The 20,072-nt window shown below is 40.4% G+C and overlaps 1 protein-coding gene across 1 annotated transcript; it reads left to right on the top strand.

Annotated features, from left to right (window-relative positions):
- The first annotated feature begins 11,841 nt into the window (after positions 1–11,841).
- On the top strand, positions 11,842–18,185 carry LOC140305935 (polyunsaturated fatty acid lipoxygenase ALOX15B-like). Its single transcript, XM_072384991.1, has 14 exons — positions 11,842–12,005; positions 12,217–12,421; positions 12,543–12,624; positions 12,829–12,951; positions 13,065–13,168; positions 14,514–14,680; positions 14,839–14,982; positions 15,339–15,542; positions 15,718–15,804; positions 15,902–16,071; positions 16,791–16,912; positions 17,022–17,122; positions 17,567–17,737; positions 17,960–18,185. Exons 1-14 carry the CDS (start codon positions 11,862–11,864, stop codon positions 18,137–18,139), a joined length of 2,004 nt encoding a protein of 667 aa, XP_072241092.1. The 5' UTR covers positions 11,842–11,861; the 3' UTR covers positions 18,140–18,185.
- Positions 18,186–20,072: the final 1,887 nt, after the last annotated feature.

Below are 20,072 nucleotides of genomic sequence, written 5' to 3'. Positions count from 1 at the left end.
TCACCGTAAAAAACACAGTTATAGATCCAGAAGGTAGATTTCTAATAGTTCATTTATCTATTCAAAATATGAATTTATGCATTGCAAATATATATGGTCCAAATGTGGATGACCCCTCATTTTTTCACTCCTTTTTCACTTCACTCTCTGATCACTCAGATAACACACTCATCATAGGAGGGGACTTTAACATGGTATTAGACTCAGGAGTAGACAGACTCAGTACTTCAGGAAGTCAGCGGAACTGGCAGTCCACGAATATTGTTAAACAGTATATGAAAGATTTTGGTCTTTGTGATGCTTGGCGCTCCCACCACCCCACTCTTAGAGAATACACCTTCTTCTCACCGGTACACCACTCATATTCAAGAATAGATTATTTCTTAGTTAGCAGTTCCTTGATGAGGGATATTTCAGACACCAAAATCCACCCCATCACTATCAGTGATCACGCTCCAGTTTCTATCACACTGAAGAATAACAGAGTTACACCACCAGCTAGGAATTGGAGATTTAATACATCATTACTAAAAGACCCTGATTTTATTAATTATTTCAAAAGGGAATGGTCTGTATATTTAGAAAATAATGACCTGCCAGGAATGTCAGCTTGTACTCTCTGGGAAGCCGGAAAAGCAGTTATGAGAGGCAAAATAATCTATTTTTCATCAAATAAGAAAAAGAGGGAAAGTTCAAGGATATCAGATTTAGAACTCAGGATTAAATCATTAGAAATTGTCTACAGTACCTCCAAAGAGGAACACATACTGAATGAACTAAGAAAAGCTAAACTTGAATTAAACAAAATTATTGATAAACAAACACAGTTTCTGATACAAAGACTTTGCTTGGAGAACTTTGAGCACGGCAATAAATCTGGAAGGTTCCTAGCTAACCAACTAAAGAGAAACAAAGAGAAAACAACAATCACTTCTGTTAAAGACTCAAAAGGATATGTCACCCATGACCCCGATGTAATCACCAATGCTTTTAGGGACTTCTATAAAACCTTATATTCATCACAAAATGATCCATCAGACAGTAACATAGATCAGTTTCATAGTAATATCAACCTTCCAAAATAACAAACCGAACAGGCAATGGCTCTGGATTCACCTCTCTCAGTAGGAGAACTCCATGAAGCCCTTCAACATATGCCTAGTAACCAGATGGTTTTCCAGCAGAGTTCCACAAAGAATTTTGGACTGTTTTGGCACCTGCATTTCACAAAATGGTATTACAAGTTAAGCAGAATGGCAGATTATCCCCACACATGAACTCTAATAACATTATCCTGCTACAGAAACCAGGAAAAGACCCCATACTTCCATCCAGCTACCGCCCAATATCTCTAATAAATGCAGAACTCAAAATAATTTGTAAAGCCCTCGCCAAAAGAATAGAAAAAATAACTCCACTTATAATACATCCTGACCAGACAGGTTTCATAAAGGGTAGACACTCATCCACTAACACTCGCAGGCTAATTAATCTCATAGACTATTCTACCATCAACAACCTGGAAACCACAATAGTCTCTCTAGATGCAGAAAAAGCATTTGATCGAGTGAACTGGAAATTTTTATTCGCAGCATTAAACAAATTTGGGTTTGGGTCACACTTCATCAACTGGATAAGGATATTATATAGCTCCCCAAATGCGTGTATCAGGACAAATGATCAAACCTCTCCAAGCTTCAGTCTGCAGAGAGGTACAAGACAGGGTTTCCCACTTTCTCCCTCACTTTTTGCTATTTTCATCGAACCTTTAGCAGCTGCTATCAGACAAGATAGAAATATTAAAGGCATCCAACCCCAAAATATTGAGCATAAAATAAGTCTTTATGCTGATGATGTTTTACTTTTCCTTCAGAACTCGCAAACGTCTCTCACTCACACGATCACACTCATAAATAAATTCTCAGCACTTTCTGACTACTCTATCAATTGGTCTAAGACCATTAACTGTAGGGTACAGAATATACCTGCGATCACTTTACAGTCAGGAAATATTAGATATTTAGGCATAAACATTTCCTCCAGGCTCTCAGAGCTAACAAAGCTAAATTATGTGCAATTATCAAAGACAGTAGAGGACGATCTCTCTCGTTGGAAGTCCTTACCTATATCACTTATGGGGAGAGTTACAACCATTAAAATGATGATACTACCAAAAGTTAATTATTTGTTCTCAATGATCCCCATAAAACCATCTGCTACTTGGTTTAAGTCACTAGATTCATGCATCTCCAAATTTCTGTGGAAAAACAAACCACCACGTATTAGTTTAAAAACCCTACAGAAGACCAAGGACTGTGGTGGATTAGATTTACCTAATTTTCAGCACTATTCCTTAGCCAATAGGTTACAGTATATATCAAAATGGTTTAAACCTAGCCCAATAGATGAACCATGGATAAATATAGAACAAGCATTGTGTGATAATCTGGAAATCTCTGACCTGCCACTTATTAGTCAAAATGTAAAAAATCACAAATGTTTCAAAAGCATTAACATCAGCACCTCTCTGACAGCCTGGTGGGAATTTCTTAAAATAACAAAGTCCTCACTTGTCCCGTGTAAGCTTACACCCATCTGGAACAATCCTGACATACTGCAAAACAAAAAAATGCTAAACTTTACTCTGTGGAAGATCAAAGGAATCAAACATCTGGAACATATAATCCAAAATGGAAATTTTATTTCATTTGATGAGCTCATATCACAACATGAGATAGGCAGCAATAAATTCCTAGAATATCAACAACTTAAGTCTATAATAACAAAGAAATATATCCTCCACCAACCAGACTTACAACTCCCGATTAGGGTAGCAGAATTTTTAAGCATCTGCACCCCAAAACTGCTATCAAAAATATATAAATTATTGTCTAAGATAGATGACACAATGTCTCTACCATCCTCAAAATGGGAGGCAGATTTATCCATCAGTTCTAGTCATAGCTTCTGGCCACAAATATGTTTGAACACCTTCAGAATGACTCGAAATCCTAATTTACTGATTTTCCCCTGTTGGGGGGGGCCTGGGTGATGGTGGGTCTCAGGCCCGGGCTGCTGCGACTGGTGTGATCGGGTGGTTTGTTTGTTCGTTTTTTGTTGTCGTTTGTTTGTTTTTTGTAGAGGTCCTCCGGGGTGGGGTGGGGTTGGGTTGAGTGGGGTTGGGCGGGATGGGTACCTTCTGGGGGTACAGCAGCTCCCGGAATATGGTCGCTGCAGGCCCCGAGCCTGGTGGACATCAGGCCCTCCTGCCCTGTGTTGGCTCCCAGGTAGCGGGGATGCCTATTGCAGCCAGTCCCTGGCTGACCTCTCCGAGGGAGAGTAGCTCCCCTGGTGTATATCCCCATACCCCTCTCCCTTCAGGCTCCTGTACACAGCACACACTCACACATGAAGGGTTTTGGGGGCGTGTGTGTTCGGTGGGGTGTAGTGGATGGGGCCACGTAGGTGGTCCCCTTGGCTGCACTCTGTAGTTCTCCGCCCCTGTTTTAATTACAACTTAGACATTACTACTTATCAAACACACTCACACACACACATTAGGTCTTGGGGGGTGGTTACACTGAGTGGCATCTGGTGGGCGGGGCTCGTTGGGTATGTAGGCTGCCCAGAGGGCCGCGCTCCCAGTTCTACAAGTTTGGCTGCCCCTCAATTTTAATTGCTCACTATTAGAAAATATTGAAGAGCCAGAAGGGTCTTCTTCCCACACCCCTGCTTCCTGGTTGCTGCTCGGGGCGGGAGGGGCCAGGAGGATTAATTAATTGTTCTGCTGGTTCGGTGTCTGTGGTGGCTGGGGGTCTGCTGGCCCCCTGGTGTGCCCGCTGCACTACACCCCAGCGGAGTCGAGGGAGGGAGGACGTGTGGATGTATGGGACGTGAAAGTGTGTGTGGTAATGATTGGGCCTGGATCTGGGGCTTGCTGTCGCCTGGCCTGCCTGTGCTTCTCCCGATGGGGGGGCGGCGTTGCCTCTCCCCGCTGCTCGCCACTTCACCCACCTGTGGGCACGTCTTGACTCCCAGGGCACTTGGCCAGGGGCGCTGGGGCAGGCGCTGACCCAATGTGTGGCTGTCTGGGGCGCTTGGCCCTCCTGGGTATTGGGTGGGGCCTCTGCCGGGGGGTTTGGGGGTGCTCGGGCTCCTAGGGCCCGGGTCCAGTGCACGGCCCATGTCTGGGCGGCTGGGGCCTGGCGGGGTCGGTGGGCTGTTGCCCCTGGCTCCCGGAGGGCCTCTGCCCTATGCTTATGGGGGCTCTGTCCGGGGGCTTCCTCTGCAGTCTTCTGGGTGGATGCGTGTTGTCCCTGCGGTGGGCTTCCTGGGTTCTGTGCTCTGTGGGGGCTGCTGGTGGCCTGGGTCTTGTGGCCCTCTCTGCCTGCTTCTGATTGCTGGGGGGGGGGGGCTGTGGATTGTGGCTCTGTACACTTATACACTCATAACTAAGCACGGTTATCATGTAGGTCCTGTGCCATGGGTGTTGCATGTTCTCACACACACACACACACATTCATTAGTCCAGTAGCATGGTCGCTAAGCAGTTGATGTATTATCATGTCGTCTCAGGTCATCTATATCCACAGCTGTGTTGTATGCGATTGCCGCTTCTTGTGCTTGTTTTTGTTTGTTTGTGTGTTTGTTTTTTCTCTGCTTGTCTGCTTTCAGGTGCTTCTGGTGGCGCTAAGGCTGGATTCCCCTCAGAGGCCATGGATTGTTGTCTGTTTTGTTTTTTACAGGTGTAGCAATTGGTTGTCTGGTTTTTGTTTCTATTTTTGTTCTGTTTCCTCTTCTTTCCTCTTCTTCTTTCCTTGCCCCCCGGTCTGGTTCAGTTCTATTACATGTCATATATTGTAAACAGAAATAAATAAATGGGCATCAAGGGGAGCTTTACATTTATAAAACTTCCCTTGGCAAAGCAAATCTGTTTGGCATCAAAGGTATTCAAACCACAATTCTGCTGCCATAATGCTGGACAGGAAAAGGGGAAAAAAAAAAAAAAGAAATATGCTGATAATGTTACGTTAACACACCAAGAGCAGTCCACAGCATTCAGTGTAGCAACAACAGTGAGGAGAGGACCGGTGTTGTGTTGACCTTATCCACACAGTTGTGGGTTGTCTAAATTACAGAACACAAGTGTTCAATGAGAAAACATTCAGTTAACAAAATAATGGTTTTACAACAATGTTAATCTTTTAAAAAGTAACAGCAAAAACTTCTCACAAGTTCTTTCTGAGTTAGCTATGTGGAGCCTAACCCAGTTATCATTGAGTGAGAGGGAGGGTAAAGCCTGGACAGGTTGCCAGTCCATTACAGGGCCACATAGAGACAAACAAACATCCACACTAACTCCTTGGGTCAATTTAGAGTCACCAATTAACCTGACATTCATGTTTTTTGGGCAGTGGAAGGAAGCCGGAGAGTACCCACGCATACATGGGGAGAACATACTGTCACTCCCTCCAGGAAATACACCACGCTATTAGTTCTTCTTTTACTGATATATTTGTTCGTCACTGTTAAATCCACCATCGAACTAAGCAAAACATAACAAGTACACAATTAACACAGAGTGAAAACATGCGACACAATGTAACATTAATGAACGTACCTTGCTGGCTGCACAAAACCAGGATGGGCGAAGACAGGCAAACACAAATTCTTCCAGGAAAATGGACAATGCAAAAAGCACCTTCATGTTTGGCTTCATGATCTTAATTATTGCGACCAATGAAGTGTCTTTGTGCATCACAGTCCTTGAACAAGGTTCCTACCAAGTACTTAAACAAATCAGCACAAAAATGAATTCTATAAATACATGTAAACAAGCCTATCAAATTACATAAAAATTTACATACATGAAACATCAATGCCTTTTATGGTAGTTAAACATACAAAACCCAGAAAGGCACCAGGTGGGAGTTAAACCAGGAACCCTTTTGCTGTGAAGCAACAATGCTAACCACCACACCACCATGGATTTTAACAAATGTTAAAATAGCGAAAGCCATAAACATGTAGAAGTTCCACATGTTTTTTTAAAATTGATGGCAGAGGTAAAGAATCTAGATGTGTAAATAAATGGTAAATAAATGTGTATAAACTCTCTAACATCCTCTGCTAACGAAAGTGCCCGAGCAGGATTTTGCTTTATGAAAACTAGAATTACATTTTATTCCTTTTACAGACTATGTCCAAGAACATTGGAAGGAGGACGCTTTCTTTGGCTACCAGTTTCTAAATGGTCTCAATCCAATATTGATCCGACGTTGTACGACCCTGCCCAGTAACTTTCCTGTTACCGATCGCATGGTCTTCCTCCAGTTTGGCTGATGAAATGAAGGTGACGCCTCATACTGAAATGCAGTGGACTGCAACTTTCTTTGCATCTAGTTGATACTTTAATTGCTAAATGAATGTGCTCATATTGTGAAATACAGACGGCAAACATGTGAGACAGAGCATTTCTCAATTTTCCATGGAATTCAAACATCCAGTGAGAGGTGGCTCCCACGGTCACAGAACACATTTTCTCAAAAATCAATGGGAAAATGACTCTGCTTCTCTCTTGATTTGAAATTTCAGCCATCATTTTTCTGAAAGAACTTTATGGTCTCACACACAGTAAAATATGTTTTACTACGTCAGAATGTTCACTTGTTGGATTAAATAGTTATGTGTCATTTCTGTGATTTCTTTTCATTTTTCTCAGCTGGGGTCTTTCTGTGTGGGGTTTATTCTCTGGTCTTATTCTCTGCTTTCTCCCACAGTCCAAAAATATGCATTTTATATCTGACCAGTGATTTAGAATTGACTGCGAGAATGCATGGTGCATGGAAATATCCATGGTGTGCCCTTCCTTTCCCCAGTGCCTCAACAGCTTGCATGTCACTAAATTGTTTCAATACATTTTGCTGAAGTAAAGGTAAATGTCTTGAGTCTGTGAATTTAAAGGAGGTTGTTTTTTTTTAAAAGGCACATTTTTGAGACAGAACATAATGGGACATTACTGCCACTGTGGGTGCAGAATTGTTTTCAAAATTAAGACAAGAAGGTAGAAAAATGTAGAAAAACGTTTTTTCAAAGTGCAATGATTGTACCTTGGATTAGACAAATAAGCAGTCTCTTCTCCATGCTGTTCCATGTAAGCACCCTGAGTGTATCACATAACTCACATGCTTTCTTCACCAAGGAGTTGGTGTTGGCTGACTAGGATAGAGGAGCTTTACATTTATAAAACTTCCCTTGGCAAAGCAAATCTGTTTGGCATCAAAGGTATTCAGACCACAATTCTGCTGCCATAATGCTGGACAGGAAAAGGGGAAAAAAAAAAAAAAGAAATATGCTGATAATGTTACGTTAACACACCAAGAGCAGTCCACAGCATTCAGTGTAGCAACAACAGTGAGGAGAGGACCGGTGTTGTGTTGACCTTATCCACACAGTTGTGGGTTGTCTAAATTACAGAACACAAGTGTTCAATGAGAAAACATTCAGTTAACAAAATAATGGTTTTACAACAATGTTAATCTTTTAAAAAGTAACAGCAAAAACTTCTCACAAGTTCTTTCTGAGTTAGCTATGTGGAGCCTAACCCAGTTATCATTGAGTGAGAGGGAGGGTAAAGCCTGGACAGGTTGCCAGTCCATTACAGGGCCACATAGAGACAAACAAACATCCACACTAACTCCTTGGGTCAATTTAGAGTCACCAATTAACCTGACATTCATGTTTTTGGGCATTTTGCTGAAGTAAAATGAAGTAAAGGTAAATGTCTTGAGTCTGTGAATTTAAAGGAGGTTGTTTTTTTTTAAAAGGCACATTTTTGAGACAGAACATAATGGGACATTACTGCCACTGTGGGTGCAGAATTGTTTTCAAAATTAAGACAAGAAGGTAGAAAAATGTAGAAAAACGTTTTTTCAAAGTGCAATGATTGTACCTTGGATTAGACAAATAAGCAGTCTCTTCTCCATGCTGTTCCATGTAAGCACCCTGAGTGTATCACATAACTCACATGCTTTCTTCACCAAGGAGTTGGTGTTGGCTGACTAGGATAGAGCTTCTTATAGGAGACATATAGCAGACACTGAACACACTCCCAGTGAATGAGTCTGGCTTGGTCTCAGCCACACCATTTCCTGTAATCCAGTATCAGTTCTTGCCATTCAATTAAATTTAGATCCATTCATATAGCGCCAAATTACAACAATTGTCATCTCAAGGAACTTAAATAATATAGTCCAATTCAAGCCAATTGGAATTCAATTAATTGTAATCATAATCCAATGAAATCCATCCATCCATTTTCTATACTGACAGTCCGTTAATCAGGTAGTGGGTGGGCTGGAGCCTATCCCAGCAGTCATTGGGCGAAAGGCAGGGTACACCCTGGACAGGTTGCCAGTCCATCACAGGGCCACACATAGAGACAAACGCCCACACTCACTCCTACGGACAATTTGGAGTCACCAATTAACCTGACATGCTTGTTTTTGGATGGTGGGAGGAAGCCAGAGTACCTGGAGAGAACCCACACATACACGGGGAGAACATGCAAACTCCACACAGGCAGGGATCGAACCTGGAACCCTCTTGCTGTGAGGTGACGGTGCTAATCACCACACCATATAAGACACTAGCAGCAATGTTTCGTGGCATAGGTGAAACTGAAATCTGTACTTCTCACAAAAATCTTTACCAATAGCCAGTCATACTCAGAATCCGTAGGGAAGAAGATCGGGTTGTCCTCTGCTGGTTTCTGCTTCAGCTGCAGGACATCATACATACATCATAGTCATCAAAAAGGATGAAGATTTTCTTGTGCTTGTTTTGCGTTTGCCTTTATTATTGTAAGCTTATGTTTGGTACTGTCTCCATCCCTTCTAAGGAATTTCCACTGAGTCAGCTTCAGAACATCAGTCCCACTTTCCCACACACATCGTTGTGTGCGTGTCAAATCAAATTGTCAGTTAGAGTTACAAAACTTTGGATGTTGCTTAATCTCAGTGTGATCATAATGTCATCTCAGTTTGCTCTCTGACAGTGTCGTTGTTGTCAATTATATCAATCCTATGTCTGTAGACAATGACTGATGACTTCTCTTGGACAGTTGGATTCCTTGGTAAACTTAAGTCTTATGGTTTGTACAGCATTATAATTTATCACCTGAATAGCAACTGACTTCAGCTTATCATCTGGAGTTTTTTGGACGAGTGGAGCCATCAAGTACTGCTGCTTCCCATTGACGGTGTTTGCTTGCACTCCATCCAGATCGCTTGTAGTCACAGGAATATGTTGCCTTTCTGTTTGGATTTCATGGAAAATTGAGAAATGATATCTCTCACATACATAGCATCTGAATATTACATTTGCAAAACAAGTACATTCATTTCATTCAACAAGAAACAAAGAAAATATGAGGCTTCTTCAGCTCCTCTGACCATGGAGGAAGATCGTGTCATCACTGATAATGTAGGATCACCATAGGATGGACCGTCCATTCCCCGTGCTTTTCCCCAAATCACAGTTGGGATGTTGACAAAATGTTTTGATTAGTTTAACTAAGATAAAGCAAATGTCTAAAAAAGGAAAAAGAAAGAATCAGAAGCGGCTTACCTTAACGCGTCATCTTAATGTTTACTTGCATCTGTTCATTTCAGGTTCACTCTGATTAAACATAAGAGACTAAAAAAGAAAATAAATGTAAGTCAAATATTGATTATAAATACTAATAAGAGATATTTAACTAAAAGCAAAATTAGTTTATTTTACTGTATCGTCTGAACATTGAAATCAGTCTTTTCATCTCAGGTTCACTCTTTCGTACATTTGTATACAACAACCGCAAGCCAAATGACTTATATTGTTTCATCATAGGTGCCAAAGTCTTGCATCAGGTTTCCACTGAATTTTAACATGTAAGAACTTGAATGAACAACTAAACAAAATCAAGATATCATGCTAATTCCACAATAACAGGAACTTCTATCTTATCTAACAGTATGTTTCATAACAGCATTTTCTGAGTCAGTCTGATGATTAGTATTTGATGAGGGTGTGTCAGAGAGGCAATTCAAAGTGCTTTATAACTACACAAAATCACAAGAAGACAAATAAAATCATTCCAAAAACATTTTTTAAAAAATCATTAATTAATTCAATTAAAAACAAAGAGTGCAGATAAGATACTTTCAGTTGTCTTATGCACCGCTAAATAGAACTGTTTTCAGCCTGGATTTAAACGTTGAGGCTTCTCTCACATCTTCTGGAAGACTGTTCCAGATTTTAGGAGCGTAAAACTGAAACACAGCCTCATCTTGTTTAGTCCTGACTCTAGGCACCAGCAGGAGACCCCTCCCTGAGGTTCTCAGAGTCCGAGTTGGTTCATATGGCTCCCACATGTCAGAGATGTACTTTGGCGCTAGACCATGAAAAGACTTGTACACAAGCAGAACTGTTTTAAAGTCTATTCTCTGAGCATCAGGAAGCCGGTGCAGAGACCGAAGCACTGGACTAATATGGTCATATTTCCTGGTTCTAGTCAGGACTCGAGCAGCAGCATTCTGGATGCACTGCAGCTGTCTTACAGCCCATTTAGAGAGCCCAGTGAGCAGGCTGTTACAGTAGTCTAACCTACATCAGGGTTTCCACTTAATTTTGACATGTAAGAAGTTGAATGAACAAGAAAACTCGGAAGGAAAAACACTCGGAAAAGTGGGAATGTCGATGGATCGACCTGTATTCATTCAACTGTTTGGAAAGACTTTGTCTGTTACTAGTTGCTTGGGCCCAGGCAGGTTATGTTTTTGTGTTGTGAATCTTGTGAACTAGAATAGTTGATACGCAGTTTAGTGAGTGGAGTATGTAGTCGGAGTATATAAAACACCTGCTCGTGATGATGACTTGGTGCCAAAGGCCAGCCTTTGGCCCGATGACCACTGGGATAGGCTCCAGCCCCCCCGCAACCCGACTGACGGATTAAGTGGGCATAGAAAATGGATGGATAAAATAAAATAAAATAAAAATAAAAACACCAGAAGAATAAAATGGAAAAAATGGATAAAAGATATAGGTTAAATACTAAAACAAGTTTATTCACAGCCCAAAGAATGTAAATGTGTCAAATAAGTAATTGATTGAAGAAAAATATCAGAAAAAGTTAAAACTAGATTGAACGTAAACGACTAAAAAGGAAATAAATCTAAGTCAAATACTGATTATGAATACTAATAAAAGATATTAAAGTCTAATTTTAACATGTAAGAACTTGAATCACTCTCCTAATTGTTCAAACAATTATTGTGTAACATTTGTCATTTCTGATGAGCATCAACTGCTGGGAATTTGAACATTGAAAAGAAATGAGTTGATGTCATCATTTTCCTTTTATTTATTTATTTTTTATGACACTTTGATACAGTCAAAAGTATACTTTTGCCGCACAGGGACAATCATACATGCACACTCAAACCTGGGTTTGGCTGCTTTTCAGGTTCATACATTTCAACACTTCATCATTGAAGATGTCCATTGGTTCTGGAAGGTTACTCCCACAAAACCGTGTGTATTTAAAGAGACATCAGAGGTGTTGCACCAAGCCTGAAGATCTTCAGAGGAACTTCTTGGTCTCATCAGCAGAGGTAAGAGAGATGCTTGTTATAAGGATTGTTATAAGTTTCAGTGAGTTGTGTTTGGATGGAAGTAGAGGATTGGAAACAGAGACATTTAATTTCTCATTATCAGACAGGAAATTCCGTTGCTTTAAACATCTTGGTTAATTGGCCTAATCAGTGCTGTTAATGTGTATTTTTATCTCCCCCATCAGGATTGATCAACTTTCAAGAGAGAAAATGGTGGATTACGAAGTGACTGTGATCACTGGAAGTCGCCTCTATTCCTTTACCTATGACTATATCTACATTAAGCTGGTGGGCACAGATGGGGAAAGTGACCGCACCTGCTTCAATACAACAAAAGCATTCGTCAGTGGAGCTGTAAGTCTGGAAGATCAAGCTCAATCTTCAAATGTTTCAAATGTTTCCTCAGTCTTGCCTCACACGAACATTCATTAGCTCAGTCTCATGTTTAGCAACAAGATATGTGCAGCATGAGCAAAAATGATCTGACTGTCACTGCTCAGCTCTCACTTTTTAAATATGCTTCATGTCTTGTAGTGTTTTCTAACAATGCTTTCACTATGTTTAGGTATCATATTTTACTGTGTCCTGCCCCACTTCCATTGGAAAACTGGTGCTGATTGAACTGGACAAACAGCCTCTCCTGCTGTTTCCAGAAGACTCTTGGTTTCCTGCCAAAGTGGCAGTGAAATCCCCTGAGGGACGCACCTACAACTTTCCCATCTACCGCTGGATCACTGACAGTGAGGTGTACCGCTTCAGAGAGGGGACAGGTTTGTGAAACTGTGCCTGTCATAAAAAAAGTGTACATTAAAAAAAAGAACAGGTTCTGTAAATCGGGTAAATTCATCTTAACACATTTGACTTACTGACACTTTTAAACCTCTTTTTCAGCTCTGAGAGTCTTTGAAGATGACCATCATCTTGGCAGATACAGTCGGGAACAAGAGCTTCAGGAGCGTAAAGAAGACTATCGGTGAGAGCTTTTACACTTTTCAGTGTAATGCACCCAGAGACTAACAAGAACACAAACCTGCTCAACCCTGGTTGGCGTAGGTTAGCGTTTACATGACACTGTTAAAATGCTAGGATTTATTCAAATACTTTCAACTATAAAATATCTAAAAGAATCCAAGTGATTTATGATTGCATACTCAGATACCTTCTTTACTCTTCTCAGCTGGGATGAGTACAAGGAGGGAATGCCACATAACATGAAGGTAGATGACCCTCTTTCGCTGCCTTGTGAGGTCCGTTTTTCCTTCACCAAGACCACAGAGTTTTTGTACACTGGAGCCACAGGGTGAAGTCATTATATTCTCTCCTATATCTTTCTACTTATTCATCTTTTTACTTACCTATATTATTCAAAGTGTCTCATTAAAGTTACTGTTTTTCTTTTTCAAATTTTTCCAGACTGGCAGAGCTGAAGCTGAAGGGTTTGGCTGATTGTAAGAACAATTGGACCAGCTTGGATGGCATTGATCGGGTGTTTTGCTGTAAACGGACTGACATATCAGGTACAGTACAATTATTGCAGGTTAGCTAAGGACACACAGTCATTCTGGCTGTGACAAGTTATGGTGTGTTTTCATACATTACACATCAGAAAAAACCTGGGCATCCGCTGTGTAATTTAATGCAGTTAATGGAAACATTATAAAGATATTCCTCTAGTGATACCAAAAAACTCTCTTGCTCGATATATAGATAGAGATAGTTACTCTATTGTTGTGTTGAAAACACACTTTATCCACACAAGCGTCCAGCTATAAAAAAAAACCTCTGTTAACAATATGTACGGCATAATGCCTCCATCATCGTGGCATTTGATGGACGGAGATTTACAATTTGTGGCTCACTATGACCACTGCTTGGGACATTGGGAGATGACCAAATGTTGCTCCATTCTCGTCTTTCTGTACTGACGGAGCCCAGTAAGCCTGCAGGCTGCTCTCACAATTTGCCCCATCACCGACATGATCTGGGGAGTTTCCAGCCCGGCGTCAGAGAGACGTCCGACCGACAGCATGCTCCGGAGAATGTGGTTGCATAAAACAGTCATCGAGAGTAGGGGTTGTCCATGTCTTTGTCAGCCAGGAAGTCTCTTAGTGTTTTAACTGCCCATGTCGTGGTTTTCTTTGTGTTTATCCTTTAATATGTGCAATTCCTCCGGTGTCAACTCCTTGTGTTGCTTCTTCCTTTTCTTTTCATATTCTCTTCTCTCTTTTTCTTCTGCTGCATCCCAGTCTTCAAAGCTATCAAATTTAGCAGATAAGTTTAAAAAAAAAAAAGATGAAATCACTCATGTTTTTGTCTGTCTTGCCGTTGTGATAAATAAACTAAGAAATAACGCTGAGTCTCCGTTGACATGGTAACCAACGAGCGTTTGATTCAACGCAATAGTTTAGAACTGTCATCAGACAATTTGATCGGAATGTCTTTCCTAGATGTAAATTAACACTTTTTAACCTACACCCTCCAGACCATCAGAATCGAGTGTTCACCCAGACCATGGTATAAAATAATATAATAACAATGTTAATCTTTTAAAGAGTAAAAGAAAAAAAACTTCTTAGAAGAGTTTAACACTTGTTGGTGACTTTAAACACCCAAATGCATGACCCCAAGAACAAACAAATAATTATAATGATAATATTTCGATAATAACTCACCTTAAAAAAATGTATGACATATCTAAAGACAAAAACATGTTGAGGTTCTATGGTATTCCTTTTTTGTCTTTTTCAATTGATGACAGAAATAAATTATCCAGATTTGGACGGGTAACAGTTAAATGTGTGTAAGTGGTAGAGCAGGTTTTTGCTTAATGCAAACTAAAATCACATCTTATTCCTTTTACAGACTACGTCCAAGAACATTGGAAGGAGGACGCTTTCTTTGGCTACCAGTTTCTAAATGGTACCAATCCAATGTTGATCCGACGTTGTACGACCCTGCCCAGTAACTTTCCTGTCACCGATTGCATGGTCTTCCTCCATGGTGGATGCAGTTTGGCTGGTGAAATGAAGGTGACGTCTCATACTGAAATGCAGTGGACTGCAACTTTCTTTGCATCTAGTTGATGCTTTAAATGTATGCTTTGCTAAATGAATGTGCTCATGTTCCAAATCCAGATGCTATGTATGTGAAAAAGATCATTTCTCAATTTTCTACAAAATTCAAACAGAAAGGCAACATATTCCTGTGTGACTACAAGCATCTGGAAGGAGTGCGAGCAAACATCATCAATGGAAAGCAGCAGTACTTGATGGCTCCACTCGTCCTGCTTCAAAAAACTCCAGATGATAAGCTGATGCCAATTGCTATCCAGGTGAGACTAACACTCAGAGACAGTATACTGTGGCTATTACTGACTCAGATTTATTATTGTCAAAAATATTCTAGAAGAGAAATAAATTACAACAGTCAGAAAGCAAACTGAGATGGCATGAAGTTCACACTGAGATGAAGCAACATGTAACGTTGTATCACTGCAACTGTCAATTTGTCAACTTTACACACACACACAATGATGTGTGTAGGAAAGTAGGACTGATGTTCTGAAGCTGACTCAGTAGAAATTCCTTAGAAAGGATGGAGGCAGTACCAAACATAAGCTTACAATAATAAAGGCAAACACACAACAATATGTATGAATGACCAACATGTTCCCTCCTTGTCCTGCAGCTGAAGCAGAAACCAGCAGAGGACAACCCGATCTTCTTCCCTACGGATTCTGAGTATGACTGGCTGCTGGCAAAGATTTTTGTGAGAAGTGCAGATTTCAGTGAGCATCAGCTCAATGTTCACCTGCTGCGCACTCACCTGCTGGCTGAGGTCTTTGCAGTCTCACTGCTGCGCAACCTGCCCATGGTGCACCCTCTCTACAAGGTAACTGAAGATGATGAACCGTCATGTCTTGCTATGCAAGTATTAGCAAATATTTCACGCTGCTGCATGGTGTAGAAGCTGAAGATTTCAGTCATGGTAAAACCACAAAGCAAAAACAAAGAGCACAAGGAATAACAACTCGCTGTGTTGCTAACTGAGTTCTCTCTTTCCTCAGCTTCTCATACCTCACACCCGCTACACCATACAGATCAACTTCTTGGCCCGAAGGACGCTGATATCAAAGAATGGTGTTTTCACTCAGGTAGGAGAAACTTCCTAGACAATACTCAACTTTGTTTTTTGCTTTTTCATTATGACAGAAAGTATTTGTCTTTTAATGCAATGTGACTATTCTTTAGTTTGCAGCCTCTGGTGGAAAGGGTTTGGGCACCATTCTGAGGAATTCATTGTCCTCGGTGACATACAGGTCCCTCTGTATCCCTGAGGACATTGCTGACCGTGGGCTGGAGGATGTGCCAAACTTCTACTACAGGGATGATGGACTCAGGCTTTGGGATATCATCCACAGGTACTACAGATATCTTCCATTTTGTGTTGCATATTAGACATTTATGATAGCAAAGACATATCATAGATACTTTATCATGCTAAATTTCCAAACATTCACTCGGATTAGTTGAAATAAGTATATAACTAACCCTTTATCTATGACTAAGGAAAAGAAAAAATATATAGAATAGTTTGCTCTCACCACATTGAATACAAGAACGATCTGATTCTGACCCAACACACAGTGAGCATCTGACTCCTCAGGCATAATCTACATAAGCCACTCTACATTGAACATAAGTTATCAGCAGTGCATATAATTGCACTAAATATATCGAATACAGTTCAGAGTCCTGATCAACTATAAAATATAATTGTAATTGCAGATGGTTATTACTGTCTCTGACTGAAGTGGTCCAGAGTGAACATCATTAAACCTTAAGTTCATGTTGTTGTGTTGTTAAAAATGTTTTGATCTCATGTTTATGTTCATATTTCATTATTTCTACATTTACAGGGATCGAGGCTCACAAATTTAAATTACACTCAATCCAGTATCTGTTTTGCATCTTACCCTGTGTTATTACTCTTCTATAACTTTCAACAAAAGTAAAATGCAAAATATTTAATATATTTAGCCATATGAATTTTTTAACACATTACTTACTATTTAGACAATGATGGCATCTACCACAAATGTGAAATGTATTTTACAAAATGTTTCCATATCTCTCAAAGGTTTGTGAAGGGAATCCTCGGCTACTACTACAAGAATGATTGTGAAGTCAAGCAAGACTCCGAACTCCAGAAGTGGATTTCCGACATTTTCGAACATGGATTTCTTTCCAAAAAAAGCTCAGGTGGGTGTATAAGAAAATCTTAAACTAAAGCTTTGTGAATGTATTAAGAATTTGTTCTTTTTTGTTTGAATGTTGTTGAATAATAAAGTTTATTCTTTCTCATTTCCAGGAATTCCACAGAGATTTTCCACTGTGGCTGAGCTCATACAGTTTGTTACCATGGTGATCTTCACTGGCTCAGCCCAACATGCTGCGGTGAACACTGGACAGGTACAGAAATATGTATTTTTAAGAGACAAAAAACATGCAATGCTGGACTCTTATTCTGGTCTGATTCATAGTGAGGATAATATTTTCTGTGATGTGAGTTTATTGTGCCAACATGCAAGCAGTTTACAAGTAGCGTTAAACAGTATAGTTGATTAAAGTAGAGATTCCATTTGTTTTGCAGGCAAGATGAAAAGTCAGTGGATCATGAAATAAGTTTATTGCCAGATTTCATCAGTTGTGAATCTTTATTTGGAAAAGATTTCAGATCAAAACATCCAGTTGTTAAAACATTTTCACCTGGACCAAGCTTGGCTGACTCACCAAGAGAGGTCAATCACATGTGATTGAGAGGATGCTACTAAAGTTAAACATAGCCGACTGTTTGGACATTGAAGAGTGAAAAAGGATCAATAACATCTGGTATTTCTCATTTATTTACTGCAGTATGACTATGGTGCCTGGATGCCAAACACCCCCAGTTCTCTGCAACTTCCCCCACCAACCACGAAGGGGAAAGCGACTGAAGCCACGATGCTCAACACTTTGCCGGACATCAGTACAACAGTTAATGGCATGTCCGCAGTATGGCTGCTCAGCAAGCAGTCCAGCGACTTCGTAAGTGTGCAAAACCTCGAGACAAATTACACTGTAACATTTACTGTCTGTACAAGTTGTATCAAGAACACTAACAAAATAAAAGCTTTCAGAGCTGCTAAAAGTACACTGCTTACCCTTAATAGCTCTACATTATAATGCAAAGAGCCTGTTTGGTAAATATTGTAATGTTAAAAAAGAAAAAAAAAACGAAAGAAATAAACATGTCACTCACCTCATCAGGTCCCTCTTGGCCAGTACCCTGAAGACCACTTCAATGCGGAGACTCCCCTTCGGGTTATAATGGACTTCCAAAAAGAGCTCAAGATGTTGAGTGCAAACATCAAGGCCAGAAACAAAGATCTGGAAGTGCCATACACATACCTGGATCCAGAGGAGGTGGAAAATAGTGTGGCTATATAAGCACGGCAGGGTGGGACCAGCATAACTGATTTAATCTAATCATTGATCACTATAAAGAGTTTTTTGTTATCTGTGCTTTAAAACCTATTTTCAAAGGACTAGCAGGGGGTGAGTCCCACGGTCACAGAAAGAAACAAATTTGTACACAAGTAAATGGGAAATGACTGCTTCTTTCTTGATTTACAAGTTCAACATTTTCTGAAAGAACTTTATGGTCTCACACATAGTTAAATATGTTTTACTACGTCAGAATGTTCACTTGTTGGATTAAATGTTGAAAAGGTAGAAAAACTTTTTTCAAAATACTATGATTGTACCTTGGATTAGACAAACAAGCAGTCTCTTCTCCATGCTGTTCCTTGTAAGGACCTTGTGTGCATTGCGTCTCACTAAATTGTTTCAATATATTTTGCTGAATAAAAGTAAATGTCTTGGGTCTTTGAATTTATGAGTGTGTTTTTTTAAAAGGTGCATTATTTAGGCAGAACATAATGAGACATTACTGCCACTGTGGGTGCAGAATTGTTTTCAAAGGTAGAGACAAGAAGGTAGAAAAATGTAGAAAGCAGTCTCTACTCCATGCTGTTCCTTGTAAGCACCCTGAGTGTATCACATGCCTCACATGTTTTCTTCACCAAAGAGGTGGTGTTGGCTGACTAGGATAGAGCTTCTTATAGGAGAACAACAAGGAATTAAAAGGACTCCACACACTGAACACACTCCTGGTGAATGTAGAGTAAGGCTGGGTCTCAGCCACACCATTTCCTGTAATCCAATATCAGTTTTTTGGCTATAGTGGTGTTTAAAACAGGTTGTTTGCTGAGCACTGAGCTGATAGTCTCTATATCTCATCTTTATATGCTGATTCTCTCCAACTGAAATGAGCCTGGTAACAGTTGAAAAGACATGGCCTCAGAACACAACCTTGAGGAGCTCCAGTGTTCAGAGTAATGGATGAAAATGTGTGGGGGCCAAGTCTGATATGCTGTGAGTGATTTCTCAAAAAGTCCTTGATCCAGGTACAGATATTTAAGCCCAAGTGCAGCAGTTTACCAACCAGAATATCTGGGATGATGGTATTAAAGACACAGCAAAAGTCGATGAACACCATCCTCAATATTTACAATATTATAAAACAATCTAATAAGATATATATTAGATGTAAGTACATTAGATGTATATTAGAACAATAATAACAACAACAACAACAACAACAATAACAATAATAAATGAATGCATAAATTAATAAATAACTTTGAGAAACATATGTCAGCTGTCACTGTTAAAAAGCCTTTTGGCTGTGGGGACAAAGGACCTCCTGAATCTTTCAGTTCTGCAGTGCAGTGAGATGAGTCTCTCACTGCAGCTGCTCCTCTGTCCTGCCAGGATGCTTTGGATAGGATGTTTATTGTTCTCCAAAACAGAATAAAATTTCCTGCTCATCCGTTGCTCCACCATAGCACTGAGAGGGTCTAGCCTTCTGCCTTCTACAGAACTGGCCTTTTTCACCAGTTTGTCCATGCGCCTACAGTTTTTGCCTGTAGTGGAACTCCCCCAGCAGACAACAGCATATAACAGTGCACTCTCATTGACAGTGTGATGAAACATGCACATCATGTCACTGCTGACAATGAAGCACCTGAACCGTCTCAGGAAGAAGAGATGGCCCTGGCCCCTCCAATACACTGATGATGCAAAGGCACTCTGTAAAATATTGAACTGTTCGGTCCGCTATACACGGCACAATACACCCTTATGGACCAAGGGTTTTCAGTTTAGCAATTCATTTTGCACCAACACTTTACTGGCCACTCTGTGTGCCTGTTAAAAGGTTAAAAGTCTTCCACGCGAGACGCGAGTTAATGTCCAATCACTGTTGTACCTCCACCCACCCCCTGTGCAGCTTGTACATGGAAGCGGAAAAAAATAAAAC

The sequence above is a fragment of the Leuresthes tenuis genome, unplaced genomic scaffold (genome assembly GCF_036924035.1).
Source record: "Leuresthes tenuis unplaced genomic scaffold, fLeuTen1.0.hap1 SCAF_4, whole genome shotgun sequence".
NCBI lineage: Eukaryota > Metazoa > Chordata > Actinopteri > Atheriniformes > Atherinopsidae > Leuresthes > Leuresthes tenuis.
The sequence above is the reverse complement of the archived record's forward strand: the minus strand, read 5'-3'. Positions and strand labels throughout refer to the sequence as shown.

Excerpts from the sequence above, each read along its gene's own strand:
- LOC140305935 (XM_072384991.1), top strand. The coding sequence starts at position 11,862 with ATGGTGGATTACGAAGTGACTGTGATCACTGGAAGTCGCCTCTATTCC. Across the intron at positions 12,625-12,828 it reads GAGCGTAAAGAAGACTATCG|CTGGGATGAGTACAAGGAGG; the intron begins GTGAGAGCTTTT and ends TACTCTTCTCAG. Across the intron at positions 15,805-15,901 it reads AGAATGGTGTTTTCACTCAG|TTTGCAGCCTCTGGTGGAAA; the intron begins GTAGGAGAAACT and ends ACTATTCTTTAG.